This window comes from Calypte anna, chromosome 1 (assembly GCF_003957555.1).
Source record: "Calypte anna isolate BGI_N300 chromosome 1, bCalAnn1_v1.p, whole genome shotgun sequence".
NCBI classification, from domain to species: domain Eukaryota; kingdom Metazoa; phylum Chordata; class Aves; order Apodiformes; family Trochilidae; genus Calypte; species Calypte anna.
The window spans coordinates 104009034-104024639 of record NC_044244.1 but is presented as its reverse complement, the minus strand read 5'-3'; the positions used below and the strand labels follow the sequence as shown (position 1 = coordinate 104024639).

Here is a 15606-nt window from a genome sequence, read left to right as displayed (position 1 = left end):
ACTAGGACGAATAGATAGATGAGCAAACTCAACCTGTCACTTAAAGTCTGCAGTGATGCTTGATGCTGAGGGTTAGAGGGCATTGGCAAGATTGAATGGGGGGGCCTTCTTGTTCATTTATCTTATGTCTGAGGAGGTGAGTAATGTGCTTTGACTAACATTTAACTAACATCAGCAATAAATGCATGTTTAGATAGATAAGAATGAAAGAACATAGATCAATAAAGATAGGGATGAGCAGTAAAGACATATATTATTAGTCTGAATTCCACACAAAGAGAATGTAAATACAAGTTAATTATTTTAGTGATTTAGAAGCACATTTTTGAAAAAGAGATTTTCATACCTAGACGTTTACAGGAATCTGTAAAAGCTATAATTTTCAATGTAAAAAAGGCATGAATTGAAACAAATAAATAAGTAACCTAATGGGCAGAAAAACCCTCTAGTTTGAGGTTGTTTAAAATGTCATCCTTTTTTTTTCTCTTCACCATAAGATTTTAAGAAAGGAGGGGTGTCAAGTCACAAAATGATCTTTGTATGTGTGGCCTGAAGTGGGAGAAGTTGAGAAGAAAACACAGCTAAAATTGCTTGAGTACTTACATTAAATTAAAGGTCAAAAACAGATGAAAAATAAAAGTGCGGCATGGATACCCTTTAGTTAAGCACTTTGGGGAAAAGTTTGGGTTTTTTTATTTGGAGACAAGGTTTCTTCCTACAGTTCCTGAGTTCCCCCTGTCCTGTGGGTAGGGTGTAGCTTTAAATTTATAGTGTCTTACTTGTGTGGTGGAATTCACCTGACAACCTAGAAGATGTGTTGCAAAACTGAGGGAATGCTAAGGGCTCTAAGCCTAAGATGCTCCTTTTGTCAGTAGGAAGAGCAAGGTGAGCCACTGAGTGAATTACTCATCATCTACAGTTCTTTAAATAAACCTGCTGCCTATGCATGTGTAGCAGATGCAGCAACATTAGCATGGACTTGATCTGGAGCAGAAGCATGTCCTCACTTTAATTTCAAGGGGATCTGAATGCTCTTGTTTCCTCTCTGAGGGAACCAAGGGCATTTTTGAGGATCAAATTCTTTCTCTGGAAGGCAACCAAAGTAAACGGAATTGCAGCTCAACTAAACACGACAATGTACAGCCCAAGGGCTCACATTGGATACATGCATAAGAAGCAAAAAAGCAGCAGAATAAAGCCCACCACTTCATTTGCCAGGGTTTCTACTACATTATGTGTTAGACATTTACTTTATTTCTTTCAGCTAAAATAGACAGATTTTGACTGAAGTTTTTTGAGGGGGAGACTATGAACGGGCAACAATAACAGGCAAAATCTCCAAAGAACTGTAAACAATCTCACAGAAAAAAAAATTTAAAAATGAACCAAATTCTTGGTACAACTCATTAGCTGACAGTAAGAGATGGAGATCCATATGTGAAGATTAACAAGGTAGGACCTGAATCTTGTTCTGCTTGTATGTCGGAGAATCAGGAATGATTTGTTTCCAACGCGAAATGCAGGAAATGAGGATAATGCAAGAAAAAAGGGGAGGAACATTGTAAATTTGAATATGATAATCCAGTTTCTTCTCAGAGTAAAGGGTAAAGGTCCTAATAGCATAAATACTATTTTTAAATCATATCCTCTCAAGACATACAGCCACTAATCATAAATTCAAATATGATTATTTTCTAGCATGGGACATGCTGCTATCAGTTTGGACATCAGTAGCTTTGCTGTCAGAAAAGGTCTTCCAGGGTCTTGCCTGAAATCATTAGGACATCTTCATTTTGTGGTATATGGATGTCTTTTTTGACTTGAAGCAACTCTTTCAGCTGTGCCTCCATAGCTTTGCAGGGATGTCTATGCTAGCTTAAGCACAGTATGTAGACATTCTGCAAGTTCTTGTTATCAGTGGCCTACTATCTGTAAAAAAGTTTCCTTATTTCATGCACTTCCCTGCTTTGCAGAAGCAGCTGGAGAAGAGCATTAAAAACCTTATGGTTGATCATAATCTCACTTTTATTTAATATCTTCAATAGGTTAGCACCAGCGTAATGCTTCTCCATATATCCCTTATAACCATCAGGAAACAAAAAGAACTAGATTCTCACACTAATACTCTGGGGTTTTGGGTTGGAGACTTTGTTGCTTTTACAGTGTTTAATTATAAACCAGCCTGTGCGTCCCATGAAGATAAGCATGATCCAACATCACCAACAGAGTCAATCAATTTGAAGTCATGTTAAACATCTCTTGCAATGGGATATATCCAGTGCATGACAAATACCATGTTTGGTAGTCTGATATTGCAATTCTGATGGTTGCTGTCAGAAGTTTATGCTGACTTTGTCTTCTGTGCTTGAGTCCCTTATGCATCTGTACAAACAGCCCACCATCCTAAGGGATTTTTATCTACAAAAAAAAAATTAGGAGAGTTCAAGAGTGGAGTTCAATAAGTGGAGTTACTGCTCATTTTATCAATAGATTATATCCCAGAATTATGAAGGAAGTCTAAGGAAAGCCAAGGATTTAACTTGTCTTTTGTATCTTTAAATACAAAAGCATCCTTTCTGCAGTCTTTAAGCAGGTGAAGCTCCAGTTTAGTTCACAAAAAGTTACATGGGTCTAATAGTTTAAATTATCTATATCTTAATTTTTTTCCATCAATCTTAGAGAACTTTTTGTCTTTTCTTTTTCTAAGAGATACAGAGAAAGCACTGCCTTTTTGCTCAGTGGTAATGTTCACTTGACCTTTAGCAAAATTCTTATTTCTCTGTCATGCAACCACACTCGTATGCTATTAGTCCTTCTATCCCCCTGAGTAATAGGGTTACTGATGTTCTTTCCAAGTATTTTATTTTTAAACTACAGCTTTAAAATTGCTACATGGAACTAATTAAACCTCTGCTTGTTAGTTTTCTTTTATCTTTTAACATGTAACTTCTGAGAAGGGAAGGCCAAAAAGGGAGGACATAAAAGCAGTCTTCAAATATATTTTACAAATCATTGGGAAAATTTAAGTAATAAATCATTCTCTGTGTCCACCTGGGACAGCAAGGAGTAATGGCCTTAAATTGCAGCAAGGGAGATTTACTTTAAGCATTAGCCAAAATCATCCAACCAGAAGGACACTTAAGGGTAGGAATTAATTGCTTGGGGAGGCTGTGAAATCTCCATTACTGGAGGTTCACAGGATCTGCTGGCTGAAACATCTGTGGCTTGGGGGACGCTGCTCCTACCCTAGCGCAGAGGGATACACAGAATGGCTTTTCAAGGTCTCAGCCTCATTTTCTATGGGTCTGTAAAGTTATCACAACTTCCTCTGCAGCTATGCTGCTTAACACCTAAAATCAAGGGACTTTATAGAAACCAACACAAGAAAATAATGTATTTAATACCAAATCTTTTTCAGCGTGCCATCATTATGTAGTACTGCTATTACTGGCAACAAAAACATCACCAATGCTGTCAGCAAAGTGTAGTGATTTATTAAAAAGCATAATTGCATGTAAAAAAGTCATCTGAGAAGTGAGGTTCCTGCTCAGGCAGTTCACTGAAATACATCAAAATACCGTTTTGCTGAATTCTGAGTTGATTGAAAGTATCCATTCAGAGCCTGAGCCTATATTAGAGTTGTAGGCCTACAACTGTCTACGACGTCAAAGCTATGTAGCCTTTATCATAGAATCATAGAATCATAGAATTAGCCGGGTTGGAAGGGACCTCAGAGATCATCTAGTCCAACCCTTGACCCACCGGAGCAGTTGCTAGACCATGGCACTGAGTGCCACATCCAGTCTTTTTTTAAATGTCTCCAGGGACAGAGAATCTACCACCTCACCGGGCAGTCCATTCCATAGCCTAATCACCCTCTCCGTGAAGAAATTCTTTCTAATATCTAACCTTTATAAGCATACTCATTCTTGTCCTTCAGAATAAACTGAAAACAAAGACAGTGTGTATGACATTTCAGTGATTGTCTTGCCTTTGATGTACACAGAAGAGTAAAAAAATGCTCTCCTTCCCTATTTTAGCACATGTGCTTAATTTATATAACACTCAAAGTAGCTACAGTCATCTTTTCTTTTCCACTGCTGAACACATAGCCCTTTGATTTCGAGACAGTCAAGATGAAGCAGATAAAGACAAGCTTCAGACTTGACAGGTACAAATCTTTTGTGGCCTTTCATTTCAAGGGGGATACATTGCCCAGGGCACAGAATTTCACAGGCACATGAAAAATGGTTAAGGTTGTCTGACTTTCATATTATGTTTCCTTCATGACAGACGAAGTTTAGACAAATAACCAGGTAATCCTAATTAGGCAGATTTGCTTTCTTAAGACAACAAAAAAGAGAGTGCACTCATCCAAGTGTTCTCTGATGACACACAGCAGGAAAATTGCTCAACTCCTTTTCTTTGAACTTTATTCAAGGTTCTGTCTAAGCTTCTGCTTGCAAAAAACTCTTGAATTAGGTCCTCGTGAACATATCCCCTTTGGTTGAGAGAAAAGATGGACCATCAGAACGAAGGCTTCACAAGAGGTGAAGAGAGGGGCAGAAAATTTAACTAATGCTTCCAATATGAACATCAGCTGTACAAAAGGTTGCTGGTTGAAATTTTTAGTAAAAAGTCTTGACTTGCCCAACAATATGTTGATTAAGTTATGATGTTATATGTGATTTATAATTTTTCCACTTACAGCACACATGGTGCTTAAAACAAACCTTGCACTGAAGATGGACTGGTTTGTGTGGAAAAGTGGAGAGATACAAAAATCAAATCCTCAGTTTCTCAATATACTGGAAATTTTCTTAATGTACCACATGCTTTTAAATCTGGGTAGACTGGGTATCTTTGCCATCTTGCAGAAATTCTGACAGAGAACTGAGATGGAGGGCCAAATTCTCAACTAGAGAACTTCAGGAAGTTGCTCATACACAGTACTAACATCACATGAATTTTCAGAAGTTTACTGGAGTTGTGATGGTCTAGGTGTAAATATAACCTCATAAAAAATGAAACTGTTTTGCCTAATGTTGCAGAAAAATCATAAAACATTGTGTTAGGGACATTGTTTAGGGGTGGACTTGGATTGTTTATGGTTGGACTCAGTGATCTTAAGGATACAACTTCAATGACTGATTCTGTAATTCTAAAAGAAGTCTCCTTCAGTTGTGTGTGGCTGAACCCTCAACCTTCCAAATTTCAAGGGAAAGTAAGGATGATTTCCTCCTTGGCAGGTAAATACTACCAGTTTCATCATGTAGTATTTGTGTGGAAAGTACTTGAAATACTGAGAGAAAGGCAGAATTGTGCAAGAAAAAGACAGCAGGCGATGCCATTTTTACAGTCTTGCACTGTACTCTCCCAGAGTTTCTTCATTTACTAAGAGCTACCAGGAATTCTTTGTGAGAATTAATATTCTTTGTGAGGTAATCTGAGTTGGACAGATGTGAAATCAGTGTCACCATGTCACACTTTTTCATTAAAATTAATATTTATCTTCTATATGCCCCATTAATTAGGATAGCAGATGTAGCGTTGACCTCCAAGACCATGTCTTTTTAATGATTATTTGAGTCTATGTGGACACAGTGGTTTCCCATTGCCTGGTCCTTACTACCTGGACATAATTTTGCCTGCAAATTGTCTGTCTGACAGGAGTGATGTATCTCTGATCTCCCACAGAAGTCTGTTACAACAAGCTGTTTCAGCAGAAGTTTGTTTTGTGTAAAGTCTGCAGGACTGGTGTATGAATGTCTGATTGTGGCTTCTTTTTTTTTTTTTTTTTTTTTTTTTTAATGTCTGCTCCTGAAAAAAAATGCACTTCAGACTATTGTTTCGTTGAGTCTGGAGAACTCTTTTAAGCTAGAAATATTAAAAACTGCCTCTGGGCTGGAGATTTAAAAGAGAGAGTGACTTTTTTTATTTTTCTTTCATAAGTGATGGATAGCAGTCAAAGACAAGAAAATTGGAAGGGAAGTTCAAGTAAGAAGAAAGAGGAATAGCCAGTTTTGCATTCTGTGCATGTTTTTTCAAAACATTTCTGATATATATAAGAAAATCCCCACAGCTTTATTAATCATTGTTGCTTAGGTCCATGATTTCTTAATGCAAAATTCCCATTACTTTAAGAGGACTTCTGAGTGATACAAGTATGCAGTTCTTAAGGAGGAGCCAACTGCTTGCACAAGTTAGAAAAACAGTACATGCAGAAAGAAATGGCTTTATTTTAACAGAGTTCCCATATGCCATCCTTTTTTTTAGCAAAGGAGAAAGCTAAAGGTTTGTGCAGAAGGTATGGGCTGGTGATTAGACCAAGGAATGTTGATCCAGGAGCTTCCTGAATCCTGATCCTGTGAGAGCCAGTGACTCATTGGCTAACTTTGGGCAAATCACTTGACCTTCTTTTGTACCCCAGTCATCCCCACTACAAATCAGGTGAAAGGCATGACCTCACTGAAAAACACATGATTCATTGGAGCTGAGCTTTTCTAAGAAAACAAATTACAATGCCTGCAGCATTTTTTTAGCAGTCTGTGTCACTTTGCATGTGTCCTGTGGTCAAATTCAGTTCAAGAGCTGTATTTTGATAGGCTGTTCAGTTCAAGCACTAGAGATCCAAGTATATCCATAAGCAAGGTTGTGGGTTTTCTTTCTGGAACAAAGAGCTGCCACATTTTGTGTTTTAGCAAAAACTGGGTCTCACTTGCTGAATGTTAAGGATGCTTTTTCTTTTCTTTATTTCTGTAGTTGAGATTCCATGCTGCTGACGCAGAGAACCTCTACAAATAGTCTGGCAATGTATCTTAAGAAAATTCAGAAATATCCAATCCTCTCTTTTGCTTCTTGGCACTCCTGGGAAATAAATAGCTGCAGTGCTAGGTACTTCACCACACATCCACCACACCTCTCGTGGGCTCCTGATTTACCTGCAGAGCAATTGCCTCCTGATATTTAGAGTGTAAGTTTTAGCTGACTTGTCAGTTGCTTTGTAGTATTGCTGCCTTATTTTAGGAATATACACCCCATTCCTACAAGCTCTAAGAATTGTTTTTGTATGCACTGGAGGTATTATTTCCTGTTGGGCTGTAAAACAGGTGTTGACCTGCAGTAGTTGTTGGGATAGGAAAACTTGTGCAGTGGAAGGCACTATCAGGAATATAGACAGTGCAAGTGACCTGGGATTTGGGGCTGATGAATGCTGATAACTTCTTCATTTCTTAATTCAGGATCTACTTCAGGATTCATAACGCTTTAGTGAGTTTAATGGTACAGCCACACTATATCTCACCTCAAATGAGAAGGAATGCGGTGAAGGAGGGCTGTTGGTTCATTTAGCTGTTTGGTCTTTTTGCCATTTGTGAAGGAACCACTTTAGAAGAAGGCTAGGTCTTCTTCACTTGCACGAGGTTAAACCCTGCCTCCTCACCATCTGTTTCTTTTACCATTTTGTGCATTCCTACAGCATAACTTAACTAAACACCATCCTGCTGGTAAAATTATATTATGTCATTTTCACTCAGTGGGAACTGTCAACACCAGTAAGATGCTTCATTAAGTAGAAAACATCAGATGATCTACTAACCCATTCTCAATCAGTCATCATTTTACACAGCTGCTGGGAGTCTTTTTTGGTTGGGTTTTTGGTTTTTTTTTTCCCAATAGACTGGTTTGAAGTTCATAGCAGTACAAAATGTAGTGGTACTAAACTTGGTATAGTTTTTAAAAGCCTTCCGTTATAAGATTTATGTTCATTACGTCGTTGGTTTTGCCCAAAGCTTTTGCTGGAATTATGCTCACATATAGGATCACTTGAAGGATCACCTGTCACTTTTTCACATTGGATCTTAAGAAAGGAAGCACCTCACCAGTAAAAGCTAGAAATCACCCTAATGTCCTTAGCATCATGTGGTAATACCAGTGTGTTAATAGATGCAAGGAGTTGAGGAAAACTTTTCAAATAGGAAGGGAAGTGTCTCTTCCTTAGTTCTTAGATGCAAAAGAATGAAGGGTCCAGTTGTGGAGCCTCATTTCTGATGGCAATATTTAGAGTTTGCCAATCACTAGGATATTTTGAATTTTGATTATTTTTAATGAAAGGCAGAAACAGTGTTTGTCATATATTTTCATGTGGTTTAAGTCTGGTCAGGATGCCTTAAAAGGCAAAGTTATAATGGAGAGGGATTTAGGTTGAGGACTAGGAATTTTAGTTTCCTAAAATTCTTTGAAAGTTGCATTTACAATGTTTCTAAGCATACATACAAAGTTAACTGGCAAATATGTATGGATAGATAGAATTCATATATTTAATGCCATGACCAGATATTGCCATCACTAACTTCACTGGTAGCTAATTTAAAAGCTCAAATACTGACAATCAGAATTGTCTATTTATTAAATTATTCTTCTTTCACTGTCATGTTTTTTTTAAAATTACTTTTGCAAATTTAAAAAATAAAAAGAGAGACTCACAAATCCTTTGGGAAGCTTCTCCTCCAAAAACAGAAGTATGCCAAGTAAGTGACTCGTTCTGGTTATGCATCAGGACAATGGCCTGATTTAATACTACAAAGTAGACACTGTTAATGAGGTATGTCCTCAGTTAACCCCATTTATCATTGTAAAGTATGGAAGTTATGCTTCACTCTAATCAAAGGTGAAGTCAGTAGCTTGACACTTTCCAGAAGATGACTCTGTTTCTGGTTTCTGTTGCTTTTTGCCAAAGTGCTTGGGATGAAATGTTCTGTGCTGAATAGTTGCCTGAGAAGCATTTCATTTTATTTATTTATACTGAACTTCTCCTCAGAGACTGTCCAGGCATTTCTTAGAGGGAGACTAATTTGCAATCATTTTATGGAAAAATTTGAGGTCTCTCTGCTCAAAGTGAAGAACTTGAAATTTGGCTGCAGGATTTCTCATATCTGAAGGATAATTTTTTTTGTCTGTATGGAGGAGGAAAGAACAACAACATCTTCAGTCCACAGGTCAGCAGTTACGTTCTCTGCAGAGTCAGCACATCTCTCAGAAAAGAGGGGGAAAGAAGTGATACTGTCTTGAGGCAGGGAAGCCAGGAGCAAGCTAAAACACAGGATACTCTCTGGGCTGCTCCAGGAGCATCTGAATTGCCCAGCTGTGGGATTTCCATAGTTTGATGTGGTGTGACCACGTTACAATGACAGTACGTAATGTAAGCTGAGGTTGCTCACAAATTGCACAGCAGAAGTAGTGGAGGCTAAAAAAACAAAAAGACAAAGGCAAAGAAAAGAAAGAAATGATGAAGGGTCTTTCAGAAGCCAGGTCTGATGAAAGTCATGCAAGGAGGAACTTACACACACAAACACTGTATTAAAAGAATGTCATAGGCAGTAGAGAAACTCAGAGCTGTCCAAGTTGCAGATTCAAAAGACTCAGCATTACCAGGACCTGTGCTATATCTGCTGATATCTGCTGTACCAGAGGTTGTGACAGTTCAGAAACCTGAATTCTGCATGGCAGGACCGAATCCTTCATATTGCAGAGTTTTGGCTACTTCTGAATGATGATCTAAAATGTTGAGCATTTCAAAAACTTAAGTTCTCAAATTGCTGGTTTGCACCCAACTATTATTCATATGGTACAGTGAGCACGCATTGTGTGCCATGTGATATTATTCAGACAAACTTTTTGAACAAACCTCCAGCTTGTGTTTTTCACTCAGAGCTGTTTAAAACCTTAGAAATGAAACTTCTTTTCCACTGACAGAACCGCATTACCTTATTTCACAAGCATGCTGCAGTGAAGTAATTTCTTGTGGTGTTACAACTATGAGAAGTTTTGGGACGTTAAATACAAAAGCATTCTTCTGGCGACCTTTAAGCAGACCAGTTGTCTAAGAGAAGATTGCTATAGTGAGATTTAGGCCAACCAGGATGGTACTTTCTTTTTTCCTGGACTAATTTTCTACAAATATTCCAGATAATTAATTGGTAATATATGCATATTCAAATGCATAGATTCAAGTTAAACACAAGAAATTGTCTGGAACTCCTGAAGAGCTCTGCAGAGCAGGGTGTTTGTGGTTCTGGTTTAAATAGGGAACTGCAATGTATATTCAGGCATATGTCAACAAAAGGTAGAGGATAGGGCTAAAGACCTCTGTACTAAATGTTTGCTTAAGTCAGCAGAACACTGGTGAAACATACTACAAGGACTTATTTAATCTCGGCAGAAAATGCTTCTGGTTATATCACTACTAGGCATGTGTTCATTAGGCATGAGGTTCATTAACCTGTCAGATCTGCTCTTGGTTCTCAGACATGAGGTGTGACCTGGTGCCATTAGCACAAATACAAGCATAGTGATAACATTCTATAGAGCCGCAGCCAAAAATAACATCATCTTTATGTTTCCTGAAGGCTCTTGTTGGTGTCTAAGACCTTGGCAGAGTCAGAAGCAGTCCTTGTTGGCGCAGTAGCTGGTGATTCATTAAACACTTAGCCTGTGACACTTGCACAAAATTTGTTCCATAGGTTAGAAGGGAGGCACTGATTATTTGGTTACTATGTCAGAGAAGTGTGTCTGCTTGAAATCATAATCATAGTAGTGAATTATTTTGCTCAACACCAGCATTTGGTTTAAATAAAACAAAGATGTTGTCATTGTTTTAGTGTAAGTATTTATATAGTGCTGTATCAGATTAAAACTTGACATGTGCCTACTGATATTCAGCTGTGTCTCAGTGCAGAATAAAATTAGCATTATCTGGCCCATATATAACAAATATTGCCAAAGGAAAGTGGTTTTAGCTATCAGAAAAAAAATAAGCCCTCATGTTGCAAATAAAGCACACCAGTAATTAGACGTGTTCTGTATGAAAGTTTGACTTATCCTTTTGCAGCAATGTACTTGTGATACAGCATTGCAATAGTAGTTAGCAACAGCAGTAACAGGGAAACAAGTAGTAATTCTCATCAGTGTTAACCCAGTTTCATTCAAGAAATTCTTACTAGCATTTATAATACTACAAGGCCTTTTATTCAAATAGTAGATGTATTGACTGATGTTGGTAAATGTGTGCACATCAGGGGAAGAGAGAAAAAAAGAGAGAGAAATGCCTTTTTCATTCTCCTTCCCACCTCCTCCTTAGTGGGGATTCAGTAGCTGCAGAAGACAGACTGGCTGTTCTTAGTCATTACTGGTACAACTTGCAGTGACAGAACAGGTTCACTTGCCACTTGTTACTTTTCCTGTAGCTCCAGGTTAGAAATCCAGCATCACTGGGATTCAGGCTGCCAGATGATACATTGACTTCTTCAGAGGACAGAAACACTGATTTCTGATCTCCTGGTCAAAAGAGACTTCTGGTCAAATATCTACTTCCCTAATCTCAGATATAGCTCAAAAGTTGGTGCTTCCTCCACGTCTTTCCTCTTGGCTTCTCCCTAACAGCTGATAAAAATGACATAATAGCAAGTTTATATAAGGCAAACAGGTAAAATTTGATGATTTTCTTCTTTTCCAGCCTGTATTGTAGATATTATTAAATTTTTTTTACTATTGTGATGCATATTACTATGCATATTACTATTGTGATGCAAATTACTATCAGAACATAATATCCTGCAATCAGTGTCCCTATTTGTGTCACTTTACAGCTGGTCTACAGCAGCTTTACCCAAACATGAAGCTGATGGTATGTTAGAAGCCTTTTTCTTACTGCAAAATAATACAACATGTCTCTTCACCTGATATTTCAGGGCTTTAGGTTTATTTTTCTGCAGTGGCCTTCATGGGTTGTCTTTGCCCTTATCATTAAAGCACTCTTGGTCTAGCCAAGACTGATTAATCATCTCCTGGCCTAGGTTGAAGACTGAATGTTAAGTTCAGGCGTTACGGATTTCTGCATGTTCCATCATGTGCTGCTTTGTGTGCACATTATTTTATGTTAAGGAGTATAAATATCCAATACCATATACATTTAAAATAAAACCAAAACCCTAACCAAAACAATTCTACAAAGCACCCTCCCACAGAATGAGACTTTCTACGAGGGAGAGTCTCTTTGAAAACATTTTTCAGATTGTTTGATCCTTCAGCAAGGAACGTACTGTAAGAATTTACATGTGGTTAATTTAGTTGCTCCATATATACATTTAGTTGCGACATATATACATTTGGATATATATGGTTTTTTAGAAATAACTTTATAGACAGTTGCAGAACATCTTTACAGAGCGAACTATTAGTGTTTCTTGCTGAAGATGGTTTGGGAAAACAGTAAGAACTAAGCTGTTAACTAATATAAATATGTACAATTAGTCTTCATCAGGTTTTAATAGGCTGACTTTGATGACATGTCAGCTGATGGCTTCCTTCCTTGGTATATGTAATGGCACAAGCTGTCACAGCTTTTTTGTCTTCAAGGAGATACCATGTTTCAAGTGGCCTGCTTTAGGCTGCTGGTCAAAATTTGAGAATGAATTATTAAACTCAGTTTATCTTGACTGTGAGCTGGTAAGCCTTGTTTTGGATAGTCATGTAATTGTATTTGTTTCATTTCTGTAGGGCACTTGCTTGGGCTTTCCCACGATGACTCCAAATTTTGTGAGGAGAACTTTGGTTCCATGGAAGATAAGCGCCTGATGTCCTCCATTCTGACTAGCATCGATGCTTCAAAACCGTGGTCCAAGTGCACTTCAGCAACTATAACAGAATTTTTTGATGATGGTCATGGTATGTATTATCACACCTTGTTTCAATTCCATGTTAGTTTTCACTTTGATCTCTTTTTGTAATAAGAGCATTTTCTACCAGCTTATTCATTCCCTGCCCATCCTCAGGACTGTCTTGTAAGTGCTTTGAAAACAAGGCAAAGGTCTAAAATTCTGGCAGAGTTTCATCCTCCCTTTGCATGGTACAAATGCAAGAGAAAGGAAACATTTGATGGTATGTGTATTGGCAATAAATTGATTTGGAACATGGAGAGGTTTCTTTAAAAGCATGAAGTTAGTCTTGTCTTCCCAAATGTCACAGGTGTGAGCTGAGAGAGGATTTTAAAGAGTGGACACAAGAAAATGGCTTTTTCCTCACAGAAATGAAAATGGGTGGTATGATTTATTTAGCATTAGACCATTAATTATATTTATTATGTTTATAATGTCATTGTATTTATTACATTTACAGTGTCATTATATTTATTATGTTTATGTAGAGGGGCTGCAACCAAAGATTAAGACTCCTCTACAATAAAAGTTTACTTACAGGAGATTACCTTCCAACTCATGTAACTAATATTTGTTAAATATGTCATTTACCCTTTGAAGAGTTAAGTGCAAAACTGTCGTTTTCCAAAAGCAGTAATAAAAAAGCATAGTTTTCAATCTTTAATGAATTTTAAAGTCTTCATTCAGCTCCCAAAGCAACTGCAGTTCTTAAACAAACCATCCAAATTCCAAAATACTGAGATAAAGATGACATAATTGAGTGAATGGATCAAGTTGTTATGGCAACCAAAATGCTTATGGATAGAAAATATGGTATGTCTGCAGAGTGTAAAGGTTTTTTTGCTTCTAAATATTTTGTCAGCTAATTTAAGTGCTCTCTGAACTATTTTATCCAGTTTTCCTCTATTAGAGAATGACTTCATTTATCTCAATTTTATTAAATCCATTAATCTATACTGTCCTGTTTTATGGTCCATACTGCCCTGGCATTTACTTAATATTACCAAGTTAGCTTTCCCATATGAAGAGAATTTTTCCTTTATGAGTTTAGTTACCGAGTTAAAATACAGTTCACTAGGGTAGAAAAAGGAACCTCCCTTTCCATCCATGAATGACCTCTTAGAGAGCCTCTTCTGTTCCTCTGCCGTTGCAGATGAGTAGAAAGGTTGTTCTCATTTTTTTCCTTTTTTTGTGACCTGATTTCTTCTCTTTCCTATGCAACCTAGCCATGCAGCTAGCTACTTTCACTTAAAATAAAACAATCAAAGAGAGCATTTCACCCACCCACATCACCTTTACCTTGTTTGTAACTGGAAGGATGCTTGAAATTTGGGCTCTTATCCATTAATTGGACCCAGTTTCAATGTGGAAGTAAGGAGGGGCTGTAAGAATCGGTCCTACAGGTCTATGTATATAACCTGGCCATTTTTTTTTTCCTAGTAAAAGTAGTCAGGAGCTTCAGATTCTTCCAAGTTGCATGATAGTCTCCTTGTTCAGCATGAGTGCCTTTTTCCTAAATGCTAAGTTTAGTAGTCCTCAACTGCTGACACTTTTCACAAAGTCATCCATCCTTTGCTGCATTTAAAGGGCTTAGGATCTGTCAGTCTCTAAAGACATGGGTTAGGGTACACTGATCTTTCTATTATTTATGAATAGTTGTCACTCAGTCATGGAGTCTCAGAGAGTTATAGATATGATGAAATAATTAACAGAAAATTTGAAACTCTCTTCCCTAGCTCTCTGGGAATTGATTTTATTACTGATGCTATTGTTGGGATTTCAAATATACAGTGTATATACAGTATATATCTTTTCTTGGTAGATGAGGCCTTCAGAGACATTTTCTAAGTAAGTCTTACTTTCCTGTTGAGGTTTACATTATTTTTAGTTATTTATTTTAAATCAAATATTTGTATTAAAACAAACCCTGTCTGTGAAGTAAAAATGGAAATCAATTATTTAAACTGCAGTCTTTTCGGACTGTTGTGCTGAAAAGATGTACTTTTTTTTGAGAAGGGAGCTTCTGGTTTTATTTTATACCCCCATCCAGGGAATGAAACCATAGCTTCATGATTCCAATTTGCAATGTATGCAAAGTGTACCAGAAACCACAGGATCCCAGTAGAGCATGACGCTGCCTTTCAGACAACATTGAGCTGATAATGAAACACTGCAAATGTGCCATATTTCCATGTTTCCTTCAGAATAAGCATGTGTCTGCTTTTTGGACTGCTCATTTTTTTCCTTAGCTGGGGCAAATGTACTGTTGTATAATTGCAGTGTTTTCCCTCCAGAAGAAAATTTTTCCATTCTCCAACAAGCAGCATAAGGAGTTAGTGCCAGGTTTTTGGTCCAAATGGGCATGAACTTATGAGTTGTGCTTTGTAACAAATAGGGCATGGAAGCATTGATGTGAAGAAATAAATAAGGGGCTTCATCTGCTGTTCCTCAAGGGGAGCACAAGGAAATTTGAATGAATTACAGAAATTTGGATCTGTGAAAAGTATTCTACTATAAAAGAATAGTCAGTGTCTTATTAAAGCTTGAAGTTTCCTGCATATTCAGATGCTCACCCCATACTGGTGTAACAGCAAATATCACAGCCTTGACTCTGTAATTTCTTAACATCACTTTATCAAGTACTGATGTTTGTATTTTTTAAATTTGGAAAGTGATGCTGAGGAGTGGATTCGTCTTACAGAACATGGGTATTTATTGTGTGGGTAGATACTCCTAAGCTAGGCATTTAAGTTACTATTGTAGTGCAGAGGAGTTTAATCAATGGCATTAATGGTTTGTCTGATCTCATCAGTTGCATTAGTGATGCTGAATTACTCCATAAACTCATTTGCCTGAGTACTGAAACATCTGACAGCTGACTGGATTGCAGGCA

General features: G+C 37.5%; 1 protein-coding gene across 1 annotated transcript in view; it reads left to right on the top strand.

Annotated features, from left to right (window-relative positions):
• Positions 1–15606, top strand: part of ADAMTS5 (ADAM metallopeptidase with thrombospondin type 1 motif 5) — a 40329-nt gene that overhangs the window by 13831 nt on the left and 10892 nt on the right. Inside the window, exon 3 of the mRNA XM_030447371.1 lies at positions 12556–12723. Within this exon, the coding sequence (XP_030303231.1) occupies positions 12556–12723 (168 nt within the window). The remainder of the gene's footprint in view (positions 1–12555; positions 12724–15606) is intronic.